The 24,547-nt window shown below is 47.7% G+C and overlaps 1 protein-coding gene across 1 annotated transcript; it reads left to right on the forward strand.

Annotated features, from left to right (window-relative positions):
- The first annotated feature begins 5,999 nt into the window (after nucleotides 1-5,999).
- MIS18A (MIS18 kinetochore protein A) lies at nucleotides 6,000-17,114 on the forward strand. Its single transcript, XM_075542373.1, has 5 exons — nucleotides 6,000-6,339; nucleotides 9,352-9,418; nucleotides 12,557-12,679; nucleotides 13,798-13,894; nucleotides 14,482-17,114. The coding sequence occupies exons 1-5, from the start codon at nucleotides 6,012-6,014 to the stop codon at nucleotides 14,554-14,556; spliced, it is 690 nt and encodes a 229-aa protein (XP_075398488.1). The 5' UTR covers nucleotides 6,000-6,011; the 3' UTR covers nucleotides 14,557-17,114.
- The last annotated feature ends 7,433 nt before the right edge of the window (nucleotides 17,115-24,547 follow it).

Consider the following 24,547-nt stretch of genomic DNA (forward strand, 5'->3'; position numbering starts at 1 on the left):
TGCAGTTAGCTATTTTAGGAAACGTCAGAATAAATGTGTAGTCTGGATTTCCCTGTATTCGGACAGATCTTATGCTGTCACAGACAGTATTGAACTTCAAGACAGCTCCTGAAGTATCTGTTTGATGGAGAATCTGTTGTGCCTGGTATAGTACATGATAGGATTGCCAGCCAACGGGACTCCCGCAGGCTTGACTCCACCTCCACCGTCACGGTCGACTCACAGCTCTGCCTCAACCACAGTTTGAGTTCCAGCCTTTGGGGCAGAGGGACTCATCTTCTGGGCCTGTCTGACACTGGTCTGCGTCTAGTCAGGACCTGACAAAGTTCCGACGCCATCCGTAAGTGCACAGCCTCTTCCTTCTTCGTGGTCTGTTCTGAGTCTGGAAGCTCTGCTGGTTCCGATTCACTTTGGGCGAGGCTGGTGTGTTTGGAATACTAGTGACGTACTTCCAGCATCGCAGAAGGCCCCAGAGTGTGACAAACGGACAGACAAATGCAGCCAGAGTGCTCTTTAGAGGCAAGGACGGCGAGACTTTGCCTTGCGTAGTGTGGACATCGTAGGAGAGACCGCTCCCTGAAGAGGGACATCCGGCTTGGAAAAGGACAGAGGCGACAAAGAAATGAAAAACCTCCAAAAAGATCGCCACAGTGGCTGCACCAACAGGTTGAAGCATAAGAACGGTCGCGAGGACGGTGCGGGACGTGCAGTGCTTCATTCTGTTGTCCACAGGCTCGCTTCCAGTCAGAACGGACGCGCTGGCACTGAGGACGACAAGGCTAAAGAAACGGACAAGGACAGAGGCAGTGAAAATGTACTAGTAGCTTGATATCCATTATTTCATGTACATCAAGCACAACAGTACAACAAACTAACAAAATCCGACGTATTTAACTTAAAAAAAATTTTAAATTAGGGGCCCATACAACTCATCACAATCCATCCATACATCAATTATGTAAAGCACATTTGTACATTCGTTGCCCTCATCACTCTCAAAACATTTGCTCTCCATGTAAGCCCCTGGCATCAGCTCCTCATTCCCCCCTCCCCACTTCCCTCTTCCTCATGATCCCTTGATAATTTATAAATTATTATTTTGTCATCTCTTGCTCTGTCCAACATCTCCCTTCACCCACTTTTCTGTTGTCCATCCCCCAGGGAGGAGGTTATTTGTAGATCCCTGCAATCGGTTCCCCCTTTCCACCTACCCTCCTGGTTAAAAATGGTTTTAATTTTTATTTATTTATTTATTTTTGCTTTCATGATAGTTTAATTTTTGATACTTGCCTAACATGCATGGTCTGTAAAAATAGCTAACAAGAATATAACTTGAGATGACACTAACTTTGTTTAGTGTCTTGTGAAATTTTCATGAGCAACCCAAGCATAACTGTGAAGAACATGTATTAAGTTGATGTAATTACATGCAATGCAACTTTCATGAATGAAAATTTCAACTACTTTCCCAACAGTTTCTCATGTACATTAGTTTTTCTGGTTCTGAAATGTCTCTAATGGAAATTGTACCTTTTGGGAAATTTATTACTTATTCCCTCTTGGCAGCGAATGGGCCTTTACCACGTTTGAAGGCAAAGTTTATCCCGATCGCAAAAATACTACTAATACAACTACTGTGGTTCCCAACCATTTCCCGTACTCTGTTTGGGAGCATTAGTTTCCATTTGGAAGAGAGACTGAACCGAAAAAAGTAATATACTCCATGAAAATTTTCACTGTGTGGCATTTTCTAACATGGGAAGCCACAAGATCCTTGGCTCATTGTGACATGTAAGTTCTTGTGCTTCCAAATCCCCTATGATTTCAAAACCTTCTGAATGTTCTTATTGTCTGCCTTAAGTTTCCATGCATTTGTTCTCTCAGCGCAGAATGGCCTTCATCTCCCAGCCCGATTCGGTTTGTCACCAATCATTCCTAGTTGGTGGCCCTGCACTTGGAAGAAGGTCCCAAGATCTCTCTGGCTCCACTCAAGGTCTAAGAGGCCCTGTTTCCTTTGCTGGCATTCCACAAACAAATTTCCTCGTCTTACTTAGAACAGCAACTTTTACCTCATCCTATTTACGGCAGCAATGCTGATAAATCTACTCCCATCTTAGGGTTTCCTTAGTGTAAGGGAAATACATGCAATTAACATCTAGTCCCCAATGGTAGCCATTGATCAAGAGACAGTCATTTTGTGTTGTTGTTATACTTAATTCTTTTTCCTTTTACTATGACCCTTTATCTCAATTCATCCAAGTCACTTTGGTGGTTAGTAGCCCAAGGTCTAACCAACATCTTGTACTAAGATATGATTTGAGATAAAAGGATGAATTGTTAAAACCCTTGCTGTAGTACACGATCACTGTTTTAAATACAAGCATGGTCGTCCATGTGATAGGTTTCAGTGGAGCCTCCAAACTATGACCCACTGGGAAGACAGGCCTGGGAATCTACTTCTGGCGATGAGCCAACGAAAACTTGGAGATCACAGCAGGATCCTGTTCAATACAGTGAGGAAGACTGGGGGCCCTTCACTGGAGGATACTCAAAATACACGGCAGCTGTGACAATGGGCTCAGGACTGCAGAGTGTTCGGAGCCGCTGTGTTCTGCTGTGCTTCTGGGCACCCTGAGCTGAAGACCACGTGAAAGCACCTCTCAGGAACCACAGCCATCACGTCTCTTCAGAACCTCTTGGGTGGAGGTAGCCTTTGTCCCTCGGGGAGGACACGGGTAGCCTTTGGGTAGCATTTCTCCCCAGTCCCTCCACATCTAGTTTCCACCCTGGTTTCTGCCCTGGAAGGCTGCCTGTATGGAATATGCTCCGGGATCTCTAGCTTCTGGTTGGATTTGGGCAATGGGAGTCCCAAAAAGAAACCGCGGAGATGAAAGAGAAAGAGGTTAGGATATTTAATCCGTAACCTCCTTCCCTGTGAAGCCACCTCAGCTGGCTAGAGGGTGGTCCTCCCAGGATGACTTGCCCTTCACAACTGCCTTTCTTTGTAAGTTCTAGTAATTTCCTCCTCCTCCAATCCCAGTGGGTCACGGTATGGTGTCTACTGTAACGCACAATTACTCCAAGCTCTGCCTATTGTCATCTTTGCCATTTGGCCCTTTGTAATGGAACCCAGGTTAGACAGTTAACAAAAGTTTGGTGGGTGCAATCCACCCAGGGGAACCTCAGAAGGAGGCCTGGCTATGTACAGGTGAAAAATCAGCCAGTGGAAATCCTGTGGAGCACAGTTCTGCTCTGACACACATTGAGTGGCCTTACGTTGAGAGCTGCTACAGAGACCGCTATCTACAACCACCAAAGCTGTGACTGGAGATTCCTGTCTATGACCCAAAGAGTACGATGGTCTCCTGGAGAGCCTTATGGTTGTTGCCATCGACTGTCGAGTCAGCTCTGATTTAGGCTGACCCCATAGAATAAAGCAGAAATGCTGATATTGTAGGTCACCAGGCCTTTCTTCCTTGTTTTAGTCTGGAAACTCCACTGAAGCCTATCTCCCCGTTGACTCTGCTGGTATGGGAAGTGCTCACGGCACAGATTGCAGCCTCCTAACGATCTGTGAGCTGACAGATAGGTGATGGAGAGATCTTCTCACTGCCACCACGCCCATTTGGACTCATACAAACCCCACAGGGCACATGTCCCTGTGGGTTTCCAAGGCTGCCACTCTTTACAGCAGCAGAAAGCTGGACTGCCAGCCTTGCGATGAGCAGCACAGCATGTACCCCACCACGCCACCAGGGCGCTGGGAAGATCCCTAGGAGTGCATTTCTCTCCAGGTTTGCTGCCAGGTGGTCTACGTGCAGCCAGGCCCCTTCCCGCCCTCCACCCCCCCCCTCCCCAGTATTTCCTGCCATGCAGGTGGTAGTTTCCAACAGAGGCTGCCTGAAGGACGTCTTTGTTGATGCCCTCGAATGAATGCCCATCCCTGCAAGGAACACATGACTCCGTGATCTGGCAGCAGATGCACTGCCAAGCTTCCCAGCAATATGAATTGCAGATTTGACAAATTTATTGTATCAAGTATAATGGAGAGCACTTTGAAGATGATAAGGTTGTTTTGTTAAAAAAAAGTTAAATTCTTAGTTTTGAAAAAAATTATATTTTGGGGGGAATATCCTCCACATACTACCCATGAGAAAGCTTGGAGAGCTAAGTTTCCTAATTTGGGGCAAAAAGTGAAGAGAACCCAAAATACCTTTTTTAATGGGGACTATTGTAATTTTTCTTTTAATTTAATTTTGGTTCAAATTTTTTGAAAATTTCTAACTCTGTAATAAAACAACAAAAAAAGCCTTTTCATAGCTTTGAAATCATTATGGGGGTAGATTAAGCTGCAAAATAAATAGGGGGAAGCTCACAGAAGCATTGGTGTATTTGAATTATGATGTTGGCAAACATTATTATTACTGGCCACCGGAACAGCAAGCAAATTTATCTTGGAAGAAGTACAGTGAGTTCTGCTTCTTAGAATTAGTGACAAAGGGATTTCATTTCTCTTTATGAGAAAGTGCTATTCTTTGTGTAAGGACATGTGGAAGGTCAATGAAAAAGAGGAAGACCCTGTATGATAGTTTTTTTGTGTACCAACATGGCACCTGTAAGAAGATATGGGTGGAGCTTAACCTGTCAGTCAGGTGCCACCAAGATAAAGATAAATGGCTCTCTGGAGGCTGATCTCTCTCTCTCTCTCTCTCTCTCTCTCTCTCTCTCTCTCTCTCTCTCTCTCTCTCTCTCTCTCTCTCTCTCCTCTCTCCTCTCTCCTCTCTCCTCTCTCTCTGCCTTCCCCTCCTGCTGGCAAGCCACTCAGAGACGTGCCAGACCCCTTGACATGTGGCCACCGCCCTTGGATCCATATACCTGCACCCACCTGCGGCCTGTGATCTTCCTGCATTCTGCATCATTCCCCGTGGCTGTGTAAGCGGGACTTAGGGACTAGTATCACAGACTCAGGGGCTTGATTTAGACCGGGCTGGGCTGTTTTCCTGATACACAATTACTTCTTGAGCTAAAGCTCTTTCTTACACAGATATGAGTGTCTCTGGTTTTGTTTCTCTAGTCAACCCGGCCTAACACATCCTCTTTGAAATGGACTGACCCCAGCAATGGGCACAAACACAGTAATAGAACGGCACAGGACTGCGCCCGGTTCTTTCTGTTCGACTCCATGGCACCTAACGACTTGCGTTTTATCATGCTGTGCGACAGTGTTCGCAGCTACGCTCGCTTTCCATGCGGTAGATTTTGGGTGGATTCTTGGCTAACGCACCTCATGCGCAGCTATCCCCATCTGTTAGTGGAGGTTTTCACCCTACGGTGCAGTCTGAACAGGTTTCAGTGGAGCTTCCAGGTAAAGACGGACTAGAAAGAATGGCTTGGAGACCTGTTTCTGAAGATCAGCCAGGAAAACGCTTGTGGATCCTAGAGGCAGGGGGTGACTTAGTGTTGGGCAGAGTTTTGCCGTTGTGCATGGCATGGGCTTCCCAGTAGTGGAAGAGGACTCCAAGAGCGGTCACTGTGAAGGTCTCGGTGAGCGGCTAGTGAATTAGTCCGAGGTAGACGCACTTCCTCAATGACGCCACCTTGTAACAATATTCCAAAGTAGGCAGTTCTGAATAGCTCCCTCCAGCCGATCTGCATCCTGAAACTGAGAATCTGTCGCAAGCGCACTGATAACAGGCTGTGCCAAGCCGTCCGCCCGCAGTCCCTTCTCCCTCAAACCCCGCCCCTTGGACCTCCGGTTCGTCCCGCCCCGCCCCCTAGACCTCCGGTTCGCCCCGCCCTTTAGTCCTCTGGTTCGCCCCGCCCCTAGGCCTCCGGTTCGCCCCGCCCCTAGGCCTCCGGTTCGCCCCGCCCCTAGGCCTCCGGTTCGCCCCGCCCTTTAGCCCTCTGGTTAGCCCCGCCCCTAGACCTCAGGTTCGCCCCGCCCCGCCCCGCTCCGCGCATGCTCCGGTCGATTTTCCCGTGACGCCCCGGGCGCGCGTAATTTGTAGGTAATGGCGGGCAGAGGTTCGTCTCTGTGCGGCTGCAAAGGATGCTTCTCTCTTAGCTGTACGTGCGACAAGAGCACGAGCAGCTGCTCTTCGCTGTTGGGCAAGCGGATCACGCAAGACTCGAGCCGCGAGCAGCTGCTGCAGAAGTGGGCGAGCATGTGGAGCTCCGGGAGCTGCGACGCCCGGGCGGCGGGCGCCGAGCAGCCGCCGGGCGCGGAGGACACGGAGGAGAGGCCGGTGGTGTTTCTGTGCTCCGGCTGCCGGCGCCCTCTGGGCGACTCGCTGAGCTGGGTGACGAGCCAGGAGGACCCCGATTACGTCCTGCTGCGCGGTCAGTCCGGGCGGGGGCCTGGGGGCTGCACCGGGGAGAATGCTCCCTTGGGGTCGCTAGGGGCTTAAAATGGGGGGACCTCTGAGAGGGGGCCCTGCCCTACGGAAAGGGGAGAGGGTGGGTCCTTTATCACGGAGAGCAGAGGTTGGAGGGCCAGCGTCATTACAGCTAGACTGTAAGCTTTGTGAGTGTAGCCGATCGAATCGTACTCGGCTTAATGGAGTGAAGCACTGCCTGTTACTGTGTAACCCTCTATCGACCTGAGTTGTGGTCCCTAGTTTTCATTGCCTGATTTCAGAAACACATCACCAGGCCTTTCTTCCTAGTCTTCCTAGTGCAGCTTAGTGGTTGCTCCCGCCTAAACCAGGTCAGCCTTATAGCAATAAGCTACGGAGAGGAGTAGGTCTATATGTGATTTAAGGCATTACAAATTGTGCTCTTGAGCTACCTGCAGGGACCAGTCAAAATTACAATCTCGGTTCTTATCTATATTACTAGACACCTTACTATCTAGTCAGTGTTACAGTTGTGGTCGACTGAACATAAACTAACAAAACCACCAAACTCATGCATCTAGTGTATCCTGACTTCTTTATGTAGGACAGGGTAGAACTGTGCCTGTGGGCTTCTGAGACTAAATCTTTTATGCGTAGAAAGCCCTGCCTTTCTGATATTAAAGGGGCGCTTTGCAATAAAACCCAAACCCCAAAACTCATGCTGTCAGTCAATTATGTCTCAGCGCCCATTTAGACTAGGTAGAACTATCCCGGTGGGTTTCTGAGACTGCTGCTCTTATGGGCATAGAACTACCCCCCCCCCCCCATCTTGCTAGGTTAAGCACCTGGTGGTTTTGAACCGCTGACTTTGAGGTTATCAACCCACCGCATCACCACTGTGCCACCAGGGCTCCTTGTTGGTGACTAGATAAACTTATTTTAGCGATCTTGGCCGTGCTGCTTACTGCTTTGGCAGCCTTGGGTAAGATACTTCTGTGTGCCTCAGTTTCCTCATCTGCAAAATTCGGGTTAGGCTTATTTGGGCAGCAAATGAGTTACAGTGTGTCGTGTGCTCAATAATCATAGGAAGTGCTGTAAGGCAGCCAGCCTGTCCACCCTCCATGTCTAGCTGCTTGGAGCAGTATATCACTGGGTTCAGATTTTTTGATATAGTGAATGCTCTTGCTTTAGGTAAGTGAGTTTACGTACAGCTTTTCAAAAAGTGACATGTTTTTATGTTAAATATTTCATTTTATTTCTACCATCTGTTTTTACACCTTTTCTGTCATTTGGCATGTGGACTCTTTGTTTCATTTTATATATATATATATATATATATTCTTTCTCTGTTATTTAGGTTTTCTATCCTGCTAGTTTTTCACTTTTCTAGAACTAGATTTAAAAATCTTGACTTAATAGCTTTCGACAGTTTGATTGGAACGACTGAGATGAAGAAATTGGCTTTCATTACAATCATCTTGGTGGTGAGGTTGGTTAAGCATTGGGCTGCTAACCTCCAGGTCAGCGCTTCAGCTCCCCAGCCATTTCCAGGAGAAAGCTGCGGTCTGGTTTTGTGAAGAGCTACAGCCTGGGAAACGCACATGGGCAGTTTGGCTTTGTCCTGTAGGGTCATTGTGAGTTGAAATCACGTTGATGGCGGCGGGTTTGGGTTTGTTTTTCCTACTGTCCTACTTGGAGTTTATTATCTTGGGTTTTGTCACTCTGTCACAGTCATAATGCTTGCATTCTGCTCTGTAGCCGGAATTCCCATGGTCATTTGACTCTAAGATAACATTTGTGTGGATCTCTTCTCAACCCTGGGGCTTGACTGGGCAGTCAGCTGGGAGTGTGTTTTCTGGGGGGTGGAGTGGGCATTGTTACCAGGAGCCCCATGGCACAGTCATTAAGGACTTCAATGCTCTGAGTGCTTCAGATGTGGGCGGGTTGATCCCACCCGGAGTGTCTCTGAGGGAGAGAGGTATGTTCTGCCCTTGAGAAGGCAACAAGTACCTGTCACTCCCCTTCCTAGAAACCCGGGTTTGAGGATTTGAAAAGGCCTTTCTGTTGTCTTTGTCCTTGACTGTCAGCGTGGGTCGCCCTTTGTGCTTTCTCTAGGCAGGATCCAAGGCCAGTGCAAAGGCCTTGAGCTTGTGTGGCTGCAGAGCAGACTAAAGATAAGAGTTAGGGAGTTCTGCGACCCCACTCAGAAGTGGGGAGATCAGTTAGGAGTGACGGCAGAAGTCCACACATGGTGCAGCAGCTGTGCTGGGGGCGGAGAAGATTAGATGTGTGAGGTAGATTTCACAGGACTTGTCTGTGGAGTGGGTATGGGGCGCAGGGTGAGGATTCAAGAATCCAGGATAGGTGATTGAGGTGGCATTCACTGGAGGAGGAGGGAATCCAAGGACTGTTTTGTTAGGTTGGATGCGATGCAGTCTTTCTTCATTTCCCTCCATCCCACTCCCTCTAATGTCTCCTGGACCCGAATACTCCAATACTGTTTCTTGTTCCTTTGGTTCCGCTGATCTTGAACCTTGACCAAGATCATGGTTCAAGTAATAGGTTTGGGGGCTGGGTTCTTGGGGACCCTCTGAATTACTTTTAGAGAAAAGAGCCCTCTCTTTTAGATCAGGTGATGTAATCATTGACTTTCTACATCTTCCTTGATTTTGATCCTAGTGTACCAAATCTGATACTTTTTGTAGTCTATGATAGGAGGTTCTTAGATGTCTAAGTTGTACTATTGCCTGGGTTTTCCTTCCCTAAGCTTCTTAATTTTGTTCATGGCAGTGGTTTTTCAGAGAAGGAAGTGACTCTTATTCTATCTTTTTGCCAAAGTCCCTGTCCATGTAGTATTGAATGCATGTGTGTGAGAGAGAAAAGAGAGGGGAGGGGATACTTTTACCTTTCATTTATTTTTCTCCCTCTGAGTTGTAACCTCAAACTTAGAAGTCCTAGACATATCTGCAGGTGCATTATAACAAACCACAATAAATTACAGTTCCTGTCTTTCTAGGCGTTTCCTGTAACGTGTCCATGGACAAGGAACAGAAGCTCTCTAAACGTAAAAATGAAGACGGTTGGTGAGTAAGGCTGTGGGTATATGGATACGAAGGTTAGAGGAACGCTTATTAGAAAGATTACTTGGGATAAAACCATTTCACAGTAATCAACAAAAATCCAAACCTGTCAATTATTAGATTATGATGGCCTTCTAGCTATCGACATGGAAGAGCCCTAGATTTCTATGGACATACCCTAATTCTTCCATTCGGGCTCCGTGGCTTAGTCCTGAAGAAAGCAGAAAAAGATCTGCGTCATAAAACCTCATAGCAGAAGGTGCCTTAGTCCAATGCGATCTATCTTTGCTTGCCTTCCCCCACATAGAAAATGCAGGTGGGACGGCCTGCCTCCAGGGCCCGGGAACAGCATGGTGAGGTGTTGCCTGGTCCTGCCCATCTTCATGACTGGTGTGGCGTTTGAGACCATGGCGGCAGCTCGTTGGTAGCGCCTTCTAACCTAGAGGGTTCATCTTCAGCACTTTGATGAGACTGTTCTGTTCCTTAGGGTTTTCATTGACTAGCTCTCCAGGCCTTTCTTCCTAGTCTTCCTTAGTCTGGGATCCCTTGCTGAAACCTACCCTGCCACGGGTGGCCATGCTGGTATTTGAAATGTGGTGGCCCTGGGGAAGGACGTCATACGCAGTAAGTGGAAGGGCCGGGGAAAGAGGAAGGCCCTCAACGAGGCGGATTGACACCGGTGGGCTCACGCATAGGAACAATCGTGAGGGTGGCTCAGGGCCGGTGCTTCGTTCACACGGACTCAGTAGCACACAGCGGCAGCATCGTGCCGGGCTGAGCCAGCGGTCGGTCAGTGGTAGAATCCTCCCCTTCCACGCCCGAGACGTGCACTGCATTCCGGCCAGTCTGGCATCCTGCTGTGAGATCGTCCAGGTTCAGCAGAGCTTCTCAACCAAGGAGACAGACTAAGAAGAAAAGCTTGGTGATCTCCTTCTGAAAGTCAGCCAGAGAAATTCCCCGGAGCCCCGTGGTCTGATCTGCAGCCAGGCATGGGGATGGCCCAGGCCTAGCTGCGTTTCCTTCCATTGTTGTACGTGGGGCTGCTGTGAGCTGGGCCTGACCCGACACCAACAGCCTCCTGTTTCCATCCTGCTCACGGGCGACCAGAACACTTGTGATCTTAACATGCTGAAAGGAGGCAATGCTGTTTCCTGTGTTCGTTCTGATTCTGTCTCTATGCAGGATCTTAGAAGGAAATGCATGGCCTAAAACCACCTCACCCGGTCTGGCACTGCCTTCTCAGGAGTGTTTATCACTCAGCGTGGATTCTGACCAACTCCTTGCCAACACAACCATAAAGCAAGACACTGCTGCAAGAATAGCTCCCATTGCATCCTTCTGCTGCAGCACAACCCCGAAAGTGCCAGTGGGCTTGTTCCGTGCTTACATAGTGCCGCTCTAACAAATGCAGCACGTGATGGGTTTAAGAAACTGAATTCTGTTCACCCGCCGTTGGAATTCAGCGTCCAGACTCTCGGGTCATACTTCTATTGCTCACATTTACACACCAGTCACAAACTGTGCTGGGGGAGAGTTGCAATGCTTCTGAGATGATGGTGATCTTGTGTGGCGTATATTTCCTGATTGTGATCCTCAGTCACCATAAACTTGCCATACGCTGTGACTGCATTTTAGGACAGAGCTAGAGAATGGTCCACGTGGACGGGCAGCTGCACATTTCTTTGTGAGACAGTAGACTCAAAGGCAGTTTCTTTTTTTAAAATTCATTTTATTGGGGGCTCTTACAGCTCATATAGCATTCAATAAATACATCAGTTGTATCGAGCACATTTGTACATATGTTGCCACCATCATTTCCAAAACATTTTCTACTTGAGCCCTTGGTATACGCTCCTCTTTTTCCCCCCTCCCTCCCCCAACCTCCCACCCGTATGAATCCTTGATCAATTATATATTGTTATTATTTCATATCTTACACTGTTTGTCTCCCTTCACCCACATTTCTGTTATTCGTCCGCTTGGGTGGGGGGCTCTATATCCAACCTTGTGTTGGCTTCCTCCTTTCTCCCCCTTCCCCCTCCTGGTCATCTCCCTTCCCTCATGTCTCCAAGGCAGTTTTAAGGACGTGAAACGACAACCATGCGCAGGAGGGGAGAGCATTTTCAAGTGAGTTGAGGAGTAACTAGACTGAAGAATTGTGTGGGGCGATAGCGGTGGATCAGTGTTTGAAATATTCATGGTTGTCTCTGGAGCTCCCTGTCGTTGATGGAAGACTGGGTGGTCGTGTGGCAGTGTGATAAAGACAAAGCAACCCTGACAAGTCCATCATGAGCACAGGCCAGAGATGCCTTTACGCCTTACTGCGGAGCCAGGAGAAGGCAGGGCTGGCTTAAAGGCAGAGCCTGCTTTCCAGGCGCAGATGGCTCCTGTCCGCAGGACAGCAAAACCTCAGCCCTTGGACCGATCTCTTCTCCCAGCCGTAGCTCTGCAAGACGGACCATGTTTGCACCTTCCAACTCTTTCTATAACTCATCCGTGAACGTGGGAATTAAGTCGTGATCAAGCAGCGTTACCTTTCCCTGGAGCTGGGATGGGAAAACTAGCCTATGGGTCAGGTGCCTGCGTTTCTGTAAAGTTTTACTGGAGCCCAAACCCATCGATTCAGTTATGTATCGCCTCCCGCCGATTTCTTGCCATAGCGGCAGTTGTGAGGAGTGACAGACCCACGTGGCTGACAAGCCTGCAGTACTGCCCCCAGATTCACTCGACAGAAATCACCCTCCCTTTCCTGTCAGTGTCACACGATCCCCGAGGGGGTAGTTAGACAAGATGACATTAAAAGGGCATGTAGAATCTTTCTTCTCGCTCTAAATATTAGTTAATTTTTCTAGATAAATTTTCTTGATACCAAACTGCAGCATCTGCGTTCTAAAGCACACTTTTCTTCCTGAAAGTTTTGTGTATGTCCCTGGACGCAGGTGCTTCAGGAGGCATGGCTTGGAGATTGCTTTCTCTACCTTGCTGATAGAAACCCGCTTCTCGCCCTTTTCTGTGTGCACGGGAGACTCTGTGGTCCCAGCCACAGGAATGGGTAGCAACGCAACCGTGCCGGTGTCGATGGGTGCTTGCGTGACAGGTTGCTCGTTTGTCCCCTGAAGCAGTAGCGTCTCTCTGTTGCAGCATCCTGGAGACTCTGTACTGCACGGGGTGCTCGCTGCAGCTGGGCTACATCTACAGGTGCACCCCCAAGGACCTGGATTTCAAGAGAGACCTGTTTTGCCTCAGTGCCAAGGCCATTGAGAGGTAAGTTTGGTAGAGTCAGAAAAGTGGGTGTGCAGAGAAATGAGTATTGGCACTATCACAGCTAAGTCAAGGTTGTTTTGGTAAAAGACATCTTCCAGTAGTAATTCCTGGCAATAAAGCTAGTGATTTTTTTTTTTAATTTACCTGATTTGTTTGGTATTGCAAAGTCATGCATTCTAAATTGTAGGTTCCCACAGCTCCTTTTTCCGCAGGAAGATGATTCAGACCCCCCTGCAATGGAAAACATGTGTCCCATACATGGCCCATAAAGCAGGTTGCATTGCACATAGCTGCTTCTGCAGCCTTCCTGATCGGTCCAGCGTCCTCAGGGGCCAGTATCGCTCACGTTGGGAAACACGACTCTCAGTCATAAGGATGGGGAAGTTTGGGGGCGGGTAGTAAAACTATTTCACTTATTTTCAAAACTAAAATTTTGTACATGAACGTCAAGATCGATGACTGCAGAAGCAGTAACAGGAGGAATGGTTCCCTGAGGGTGTGGGAAGGGAGAGAGGGTGGGGGAAGGAGGAGTGGGGAGCCGACAGCATCGATGAATGTTAACTCCAGTCCATGGGACTGGACAACAATGCATGTGCATGGACACATTGGATTGTGTAGGATATGTCAATGAAACGATCATAAAAATAAAGAACATTTTATTTAAAGGACTTACACATTTAAATTTAAAAATTCTCAAATTCCATTTTTTCCCCACAAACTTTGTGAAGCTCTCTCATGGCTTTTAGCCAGCGGTGTGGGCCAGTGTATGATGTCCATTGTACTCCTCTCACCCCGGTTTCAGCTCCTAGACTGCCACACAGAAATAAGAACTTCAAAGTTAGGCAGGAAAGAAGTCCCTCTGATCTGGAAAAGTAACAATATAAAGTTTAAATAACCCTGATGGTAAGAAATTGTTTGTCTCCTCTTTTGAGAGATGTAGAGAATGCATTTGCTCTCTAAGAGCCTTAGGAAGTAGGTGTGAGGAAGCAAGACAAACTGGTTTCCCATCTTGTTGGGAATGAACTCATGTGTGTATGGACTAGACCCCCAGGAGCACTACTTTTTAACTACACTATTTTCCCCTGATTTATATTTTAACTCTCTGCTGTTAACTGCAGTTATGTTTTAGGGTCTTCTGAAAAGCAGATTGTATCAGACGATAAAGAGCTTTTTAATCTCGAAAGCAGAGTTGAAATGGAGAATTCTCTGAAACAGGTAACTTCTCCGTGTGCGTCTTCTCTCTTGGCGTGAACAGCCTTCTTGTGAACGAGTGGCCCTCCCTGAGGGAGGCGCGCTGCTGCGTCTCTTCTGACCTCAGTCTGCTATGCAGGCAGTGTGCTTACCTGCCATAGGAATGTGCTCACTGGTACTAAGTTTGACTTCGGGCCACCAAACTACAAATTAGGCTAAAACTTCATACCGGATTCTGCACAGCATAGATCCTGAAACCGCTGAAGTGGGTGGAATCAGTGTACCTTTGGAATAAATCAGTATTCATTCGATTCAGTTCCCATGATATAAACAGCCTTATTGTTGAACATTAACATCCTTTGTTGTGGCCACATAGGCAGAAACAGTCGGTGGAGATGAATACATAGGTGAACTAAGGATTATAGAATTGAATCTAATATAGTGGGAATTTGCTCGATTCCTGCAACTGACTCCATCGGACAAGCACAGAATGCTATGTATAATGCACAGCATGTTTGAATATTGCACTAAGGGTGTCTAGTTTTCATCATTTAATCACGTGTGTTTTCAGTCACATATGTTTGTTTTTGTACCTTTGTTCAATTCAATAGATGAGAGATGTTTTGGAAGCGTTACAGATGCAGCTGATGAAGGTTGAATCAAAGTTGTTCTCTCCCAAAAGTTGAAATCTCCTCCGTGGCCTCATCTGGACTCCTCCCGCCCCTGCCACACGGGTGATTCCATCACCTGTACCAGCCCTGCTGTCCTTTCACTTCAAGGAGACCCTGAGGACTGAGTGACCTCGCACCTGGTATTCTTCTGTTAATGGTCATGTGAAAAGAATTGTAGAATCATTTTTAGAGCTACGTTTGATGGTAAAGAGGTGATTTTTTTCCCAAATTGGAATTTTGAAGCCATTTTATGATATCGGCTAGAATGGGAAATTAAGAGTTTATTTTGCCAACCAACTCATGATTTTCTGTGCTACTTTTTTCTGTCAAACTGATTTTTTTTAAACCTATGCTTCCTTTAATATGTTGACAGTATTTAATATTTAACAGTGAGAATGTCTTGGTGTTTATTCCACCCAAGACGTGGTTGATTCTCTCTGAAAATTAATGTGTAAAGTTCTCTTGAGAACCAGTGGTTGGATCACTCACTTTTCAGAACCGTTTGAAAGCTTGTACAAGGGCGGAAGAAAATGTACCATATAGACTCGAGTATAAGCCGACCTGAATATCCGCCGGGGCACCTAATTTTACCACAAAACTGCATTAAAAATGTGCTGAAAAACTCGGCTTATACTCAAGTATACAGTATGTGTAGATCTACTTAATCCGGCTTGCTTTTTTATTTACCAGTGTACGCTTAAAAATCTTAAGACTTTTACTAAGGGGAGCAGTCATCTCAGCCTGGGATACTGGGGGAAATCTCAGTTTTTCAGCTTTCTTATATGTATAAGTTTTATCCAAATGTTTTATATTTATAACCAGGAAGAGAATAAAGGCTAAGCTTGATGCTCACAAAGTGAACTGCGTCCAGAGCTCCCGGGGCCACGAACCTCGCTTTGCTGTGAACGTGGCCCCTGCGGTGGGTGGCGGCCTTCCCGGGAATCGACAGGGGACCCCTGCTCTGCTGCCTCTAGCTGCGCTCCAGTCACATGCCATGCATACGAGAGAGACCCGCTCAGCCTCTGCCCGGAATTCTCTGCTTAGAGTTTGTCATTGTTTCTGGGACTGTCTCACACGATCATTGGAGAAGGGCTCAAGTTTAGTTGACTGGCCCCTTTGCGGCAACCTCTTATAACTGGAAGGAAATGTGGCCTCAAGGTCTCTTCCCTGACAGCCGCCCCTTGGTGGAATATGGTACCACACCCACTGGCCACAAGACTGCCCTCCTCCCCAGCAAGCTGGAGGCGGCCTGTGGGCCGGGCTTCGCTGGTGCTCCGTGGGCCGTGGCGTGAACATTCAGAACAGAGGAAAGTTTCTCAGCAGTCACACTCAGCTAGCTTGTGGTTGAAACAGTTTACCGAACACTGGTCACTGTTTCCAGGTTCCATTCCAAAGACGGAGACGGGCAGGCTTTCTAACTCCTTATCCCCCTTTTGACTCGGGCAGGGGGCGCTGTGCACCCATCTCGACCACGACTCATTTTACCCACGAAAGCGGGCCTTTCACAAACTGTCCCAAGGCAAGCTCATCATCGCCCCCAGAGCTGTATCCCCACACTGGGCCCTTCACACGAGGGCTAACCAGCCACCCTTACGTTTGGTGCAGATGGAACCAGCTCTCACACATGTGTACGACATGGTCTTTGTTGAAGCTTCTGAACGTCAATCGTAGGAAACATACTTGTGTGCTCAACACTGGCCTCCGCCTGTGTTTCACTGAGGGGCTGATTGTGGGACCTTGGGAGAGGTCCCTGGGCCCCTAAAGCTTTCCAACCCGAGGGCCCGGGGAGGACTGCCTCCCCCTCCCCGGTCCCTGCAGTGCGACACTGTTCACCCTGGTCCCTCTCCTTGCAGCCCTGTGGCCTGGCTTTTCTGGCTTTCAGAATGCTGTTCCCTTTGTCCGGCATTATCCACAGACAAGCCTAGTCCTTGAGCCAAGGCATCCTTAGACTGAACAAAACCCAATTGTACTATTGTTTCTGGTTAGCACGCCTGTGGGCAGGAAGGAGGGTCCTGAAATGGGCATTCCAGGGCACGTAACAAAGCCTACTAGAGAGGCTTCAGATTGGGCCCACACAAATCATTGCTTCCGCCATGCCTGCCAAGGGTGTCTGCCCCATTCTTCAGGGAGAAACTGGGGCAACTGGTCTTCGCCTGTCCCAGGGCCTGTGTAGATGGCCGTCAGCTGACTAGTGGAGAACATTGCGTGTGGTTTCACCCCGGGGCGGGCTGAATGCCCTGCCGGAGGTGCCATGTGGGCCTTGCTCTGCAGCATGGTGGCCAGACACAGTGAGCCTGGCCTGATTGGTTCCAGTGACCCTTGTGGCATCCCCCGGGGGCAGATTGCTCTCTGGGCAGCATTTGGCCTGGGTGTCCAGTGGGAACATTGTGAATGAGAGCCCTGTCAACTGCTCCTGAGCAAAGGTCTCAGGTAGCAGGTAGAGGTCCTGCGTCAGAGTCCTGGCTTAGCTGCCTTGCCTGACACCCGGGCCTGGGCAAATCCATTTAATGCTTTGATCTTCAGTTTCCTCATCTGTACAGTCGCCTGCAGTTATAGATGGAATTGTGTTCCCCTAAAATACGCGTCAAGTTGGCCAGGCCCTGATTCTCAGCATTATGTAGTTGTCTTCCATTCTGTGTGATCTGATGCAATCATCCTGCATGATACCAAAGAGGCAGAAAAGAGCATTGCTTCTTTGTGTTTTTTTAAAAACAAAAGTCCACTTCCTGACACCTTTTCCTTTCATCTAAAATGAAACCCCCCACTTTTAAAGACTAGTGATCACAGCTCCCTCTTCACCTCTCCTGGAGAAGAAACTGAATGCAAAGGACACCACCCTGCGGTCTGTTGTTGATCATCTTCTAGAACAAGATAAGTAACTGGGCAGCCTCGTGCCTGTGAGCGAACAGAGAAGGTTCTTTTGCAATCCCGTCTGAACTGAAGGAAGTAGTTTTTTCCTTTGAGCGAACCCTGACGAATTTGGGGCACTGATCGTTTTTTAAATGCGTGCTAGGCTCCATCTGAGGAGCCTTGGTGGCGTAGTGGTTATGTGAAGGGCTGGCAACCTCCTGGTCTGCAGTTCGAAATCACCAGCCACTCTGGGAGAAAGAGGCTTTCTACTGCCGTAAAGAGGCAGCATCTTGGAATCACAGGAGCAGCACTCTCCGGTCCTAGAGGGCCGTCAGGAGTCAGCATCAGCTCACTGGCAGTGGGTTTTTCTTTGAAGAGGTTCCATCTGAATTTGATCCCTGGGCAGTTGATCACGAGGTATGACTGCTGTGGAGGTCAGCCTTTGTAGGTGCGTCTTCAGAATACGTGTGCCTAATTTTTGTGATGATGAACCGGAAGACAGACAGCATAACAGACAGACGGCTGAAGGAAGTGTTAAGCCGTAGCCCCAAGCTCTATTTGCCCGAATTTGGTTCAAGTAGAACTGGCCTCATTTTGTTTAAGTTGGCCCCTACTGACTTCTCTCTTAATTAGCTTGAGAAAATGAAATTAACGATCATTCCTAACCCCCACTTCTACACTATCAATGTTGATGGCAGTGAGTTTTTTGAGACCTAATTTTAAATCAGAGAAGTGGGCAAGGTGACCCCTCAAGGGCCCTTTCAACCTTAAAACGCTGAACAAAAATCCATGCAGCGACTTCCCAGGCACCAGGACATGGATCCCTTTGATTCCCTTCAGCCTCTGTCGGTTATGTTAGTTTCTTATTTCTACGGTGTTGCTTCTTATCGCCACACGCGTTACCCTTCTGTTCGGTATGAAGGTCAGAAGTCTGAAACCAGTCTTGGACTCCATGCCGGATGTCAAGGTGGCTTCCTTCCGGGGCTCCTGGCTTTTCCCGGCTCCCAGAGGCCACCTGCATCTTTTGGCTTGTGGCTCCCTTCCCTCCATCGTTCAAGGCAGCGCTTGCACCTCTCCGCGCTCGTAGATGGCATTGTTCTGGGGGTTAACATGCCCCGCTGTGATGGGAAAGCCTGCAGAAGGCAGGCGTGGGAGCTGCCTTGGAGAGGCCACAGCCGGGAAACCCTGTGCAGTGGTTGCTATGAGCCAGAGTTACCCCGCTGGCAGCTGATTTTGTTTTGATTTTTTGATTGCATTGAGTCGACTCAGAGAATCTTGATTAACACCCCCGGAGCCCCACCAATCTTAAGCTTGTTAAATTGAATCCAGCTGCCAAGCCCCTTGGCTGTGTCAGGTAACATTCACAGCTCCTAGGGATGTGGGGCCATCTGCCTTCTTCAGGTCTCCCCTCACCCTCAGGTATTTTCACCTGAGTTTGGGCTGGTAAATTTGGAGGCTTCTGGAGAACAATAGATACTTTAAAAGGCAGGACAGATGTTGATGGATTAAACATTCCCAAACCAAACAAGCTAACGCAGCGAGTTAAAAAGGGGGCTCTTAGCAACCCTCAGGGTTTTCTGTCCCCAAGGGGCTGCTGCTTCGGAGTGTCACAGCTTCCTCAGGGGTGGATTTCTTTTTATAGCCCTTGATCATTTGCTCTGTTATCTCACTGCGAAGTCACTGGCCTGAAGTCCCATTTGCAAATGAATGGGCTTCCAGGTTTCCTTCTGTGCAGTGCTGCTGCCTCCCTCTGCTCCGAGCCAGCATGTGCTGTCTCCCTGGTTTTCCGCAGGGAAGATGTGGCCGCTGATGGAACAGCTTTAGTCCTTGGGAGTCCTGAGCCAGAACTCTTCCCTGTAAAATTTCCCCTGTCACATAGACGGGCCCAGCCACTTTGGCATACGTTCCCTTCCCTTCCTTTGCCCCAGTTTTGCGACCCTCCGGTGTCCACCTCTCCCGGCCTCTCTGGGCTCTGTGCCAAGCACTCACCCTTTCTTTCCTTTACAAAAGTTAATAGGTTAGCTTGTTCCCTTTTAACAAGTTCACGGAGAGACAGACCCCGTTTCGACAGGTCACTGGCATTCACAGTTGTGCAGCCACCCCACGATCCATTCCAGGGCAGGGATCCTGGTGCTTGTGGTGAGCTCCCCACTTCCTGCCAGCCTCCCCTCTCATGTCCCTTCGGATCCATTGATTCCGTTGTCTCTCTAGGTTTACCTAGAGACTCAAGCCAAATCAAGACATGACAAACAAATGGCCCACCAACACTGACGCTGTGAAACAAAGGCTTCAATTGGCAGCAAAGCAGATACCACTGGGTGAGGAGGGAGCTCAGTGACAAGGTGTCACATTTGGACCGAACTACAGTTGCATTGACCCACCCTGCCATGTCCTCTGCCTGGTAACAAGGTCTTTCCCTTCTCTGTCTGCACTCAGCGGGGATTCACCTGAGCCTTGATTACAAGGTGGGGCTCTGCAAATGGGCTTGGACTTTCACCGTCACCCGCAGCCCTTTGCAATCCAGGTACTCAGAATTTAAACTCAGACCATTCCTCTGCATTTGGTTTTTATTATTTACAATTTTTAAAAATCATTTCATTGGGGCCTCATACAACTCATCACAATGCATCCATCCATCCACTGACTGTGTCAAGCACATTTGTTGCCATCATCATTCTCAAAACATTTGTTTTCCACTTGAGCCCTTGATATCAGCTCCTCAGTTTTCCCCCTCCCTCCCCTCTTCCCCCTCCCCCGTGAACCCTTGATAGTTTATATATTGTCATATCTTACTATTTACAATTCTTGAATCACACGTTCTGGGGTGCTTTTTCCATATGGACTCTGCCAATGCCTCATTAAGAGGGCTGCTTGTTTTAAGACAAGCCATTAACACCCCAGATGCTAGTCTTTCTGATAGCTGAGCACCGTCTCTTTCTCACCGCCCTTTGCTGCAGCACCCATATCTTCAGTGAGCCCTTCGAGGGGGCAGGTATTGAAGTGCTTTCCTTGTCGTGTGTCTTGGGTCTTCTCTGCGCTCGACTACATCTGAGGTGCTTGCTTTGCCTTATTGCACCTGTCTCTGGGTCATCTCTCGTCTGTCAGTTGTCCGGTGGTGGCTGGCATGTTGCTGCCTTGTTAGGTGTTCCTTCACCGGTGTTTGAAATACTAGCCAAGTCACCCGTGGTGAGCTTCCAGAAAAAGAACAGACTGGAAAGGAGTAGGAGGCAGCTAGCAGAAACCAGGAGTGGCAGTGGGACACTGATGGAGTGCCAGGAATTGGACCTTTCAGGTCGGAAAGCACTGAGATTACAACTGGGGCGGAGGTGCCTGCCCAGAGTAGAGACGCGCTAGATGATGCGGACGGAGCAAAGCTTTCCAGACCTTCCTTTGCTGCTGGGGCACGATGCAAAAGGAGAAAAGACAAACTGCTCAATGTCAACAGCTAAAACAAGGTCACGGGTATATATGGAACAAACTCAACTGCCCATATACAAGTTCAGGTTGAAGCTGAAAAAAATTAATATGCCCTTGAGAATGAAAATGCAACCTGAGTACCTCTCACCTGAACTCGGAGACCAACTCAAGAGTGGATTTGATGCATTGAACTAAATGAGTTGTGAGAGGACATAAACATCATGCATAAAGAAAGCAAAAGGTTATTTATAAGACAGGAAAGCAAACAGAGTGAAAAGTGAATGTCTGAAACTTGTTCTTGAATGCAGAGTAGCTAGAGTGAATAGAAGATACACACTGCCATCCAGTTGATGCCAACTCATAATGACCCTGTAGGATAGGGTAGAACTGTCCCCGGGGGTTTCCCAGACAGCAACTCTGGTAGTAGAAGTAAAGGAGCTGAACAGAAAGCTTTAAAAGACCAACATTGAGAAGACCAAATGTAATGAAATGTGCAAAGATCTGGTCAGAGAACCCGAAGGACCGCACATCTGGGGTAGTTCGATGACTGTCAACTTGAAGATGTATGAGAGCGAGGGGTACACATGCCAATCAAGTCACAGCCCGATGAAGCCTCTGTAGGGATGTGGTCTTTTAATGGGAAAACTGAGAACTTCTCACTTTGCCTTTCTGCTGGCTCGGAGTCTGTCACTGACCTTGAGAATTGCTGGTGTTTCCACCTACCTTGGATCTACCTCTGCACATGCCCGCCTGTGATCTTCCTGCACTTTGTCATTGCATGTGGTTGCTTAAGTCTGAAGCGGGACTTAGGGATATGAGTATCGAACTTACAGACTAGTTGAACTGGGCTAGGATGCCTTCTTATATAATTACTTATTGATTAAAAGTTGGACTGCAATTTCCAAAGTCAGCAGCTTGAAACCACCAGCTGCTCAGAGAGAGAGAGAGAGAGAGGTGACTACTCCTGTGCTCAGTCCCTGTCTTGGAAACACAGGGAGAGTTCTACCCTGTCCTGTAAGCTCGCTGTGAGTCGACATTGACTCGATGGCAGTGAGTTTTATTTTCTTGGTTGTACATAGATGAGTGTCACTGGATTTGTTTTGCTAGTCAACCCAGCCTAGCACAACCATCTTTGACATATTTCAAGTGGAAAGAACGGAAGAAAATGAAAACTTGAAGCACTGAAGGGTTCTTTGGGCAAAATATTAGATGATGCAGGAATTGTCGAAAGAAGAGGGAAGGAATACAGTCACTGAACTAAAAAGAATTGGTCTATATTCCACTCTTTTAGGACGTAGCAGGTGATTAAGAACGGATGCTTCTGAAGAAATAAATATCAGCGGCACCAAAATGTATTGAAGAAAAGGCTCCAGGAGCTGATGGGTTACCGATGAAGTGTTTCAACAGATTGATGTGGCACTGGAAGCACGCGTCTATGCCAAGAAGTTTGGAAGATAGCTACCTGGCCAACTGAAAGAGAGCCATATTTGTGCCCTTCCCAAAATAAAGCCCTAATGGAAGAATAACTTCATTAATGTCACAGGCAAGTAAAAATGTGCTGAAGATCGTCCAACTGGTTGTACATTCACCAGGTGCTGCCAGAAACTACAGCTGAATTCAGAAGAGGACAACATGGCCTGGGTGACGTGCTTGCTGTGTCAGACAGACCTGGGCTCAAATCAGAATATCAGAAAGATGTCTTCTTGTGTTTCATTGACAGCAAAGGCATTAGACTTTGTGGATAATAACAAGCTATTGATAATATTTGGAAGAATACTAAAATAGTTTATTGTGCTCATGGAACGTGTACACATATTAAGAGGCAGTTTGAAAGGAACAGAGGGGCCTGCCTGGTTTAGAATCAGGAACTGTGTACCACAAAGATGTATCTTCATAACACAATCTTTGTGCTGAGCTAATCTGAAAAGCAGGACGGTGAAGAAAACGTGGCATCAGGGTTGGAGAAAGGCTCATTAACCACCTGAGATATGCAGATGACACACTTAACTGGCTAAAAGCGAGAACTCAATGTATACTGCCTTCAATATGGATTGCAACTCAATCTAAAGAAAACCAGATCCTCACGTCTAGGCCAATAGGGCCACATCACAGTGGAGGAGAGACTGAGGTTGTTAAAGGTTTCATCTTGTTCGGATCCACAACATGGAAGCAAGTCAGGAAATCAAACAATGCATCACACCAGGTAAATCTGCACAAGACCTCTTCGGGTGTTACAGAGCAAAGAGCACTTTCAGGACTGAAGTGCCCAGGACCTAGACCATGGTATTTTTTTTAAATCTCTGTATGCATTTGAAGAGACTAAGGATTAGAGGCTAGACCACGCATTGCATTAGGTAAATGTGCAGAGTCTCTTTAATGTGTTGAAAAGTAAGGATGCTATTTGAGGACTGAGGTATGCCTGACCCAAGCCAAGGTGTTTTCATTTGCCTCACATGGTCGAACAACTCTTTCACAGGGATCCCCTAAGAACTGAGACACCGTTCCTCTATCCGTCTCCAGGCAGGTCCGCCCACATGCAGATACGCCCACATACGAGTACTTGGTGTGAGGACTGTTACCCATGCTACACCATACTTCAAGACAACATTTAATTTATTTGTCATTAGAAATAAATATTTCACAATATATAATTACATATTGTTTTATGATTTATCACTATGCTTTAATTATGTTCAATTTGTAACAATGGAAATACATCCTGCATATTAGATATTTGCATGATGATTCATAACAGTAGCAAAATGACAGTGATGAAGTAGGGTTTAGGAGAGGAGATGGGTTAATTAGGGTGCGAGGTAGTACCGATGAAGAACACAGCTTTCTCCCAATCCTGGATGCTTCCTCCCCCCAACTACCATGATCCGAATTCTACCTTGCAGGGCTGGATAGGGCAGAGGTTGTACACTGGTACATATGAGGGCTGGAGGCACAGGGAATCCAGGGTGGATGATACCATCAGGACCAAGGGTGTGAGGGGCGATGCTGGGAGAGTGGAGGGTGAGTGGGTTGGAAAGGGGGGAACTGATTACAAGGATCCACATGTGACCTCCTCCCTGGGAGATGGATGGCAGAGAAGGGGTGGAAGGGAGACTCCGGATAGGGCAAGATATGACAAAATAATGATGTATAATTTACCAAGGGCACATGAGGGAGGGGGGAGCGGGGAGGGAGGGGGAAAAAAAAGAGGACCTGATGCAAAGGGCTTAAGTGGAGAGCAAATGCTTTGAGAATGATTGGGGCAGGGAATGTATGGATGTGCTTTATACAATTGATGTATGTGTATGTATGGATTGTGATGAGTTGTGTGAGTCCCTAATAAAATGTAAAAAAAGAAAAGAGGAGAAAAAAAATGATTAGGGCAAAGAATGTACAGATGTGCTTTATACAATTGATGTATGTATATGTATGGACTGTGATGAGTTGTATGAGCCCCTAATAAATTGTTTAAAAAAAATAACATGGTTTGGGGTCACCGCACGTGAGGAGCTGTATGAAAGAGTCTCGGCTTTAGGAAGGTGGAGAAGCGCTGGGTCAGTGTCTCGTTCCAATTTACATGTGGTCGCTACGGGTTGGAGCTGACTTGAGGGCACCTGAAAACAACCACATGCATGTGAGACCTGACCAAGGAATAAGGAAAGCTACAGAAGGACTGACATTACTGAATTACAGTGTTGGCGAAGAATATTGAAAGTACCATGGACTGCCAGAGCAAACATCA

This window comes from Tenrec ecaudatus, chromosome 2 (assembly GCF_050624435.1).
Source record: "Tenrec ecaudatus isolate mTenEca1 chromosome 2, mTenEca1.hap1, whole genome shotgun sequence".
Lineage (NCBI taxonomy): Eukaryota > Metazoa > Chordata > Mammalia > Afrosoricida > Tenrecidae > Tenrec > Tenrec ecaudatus.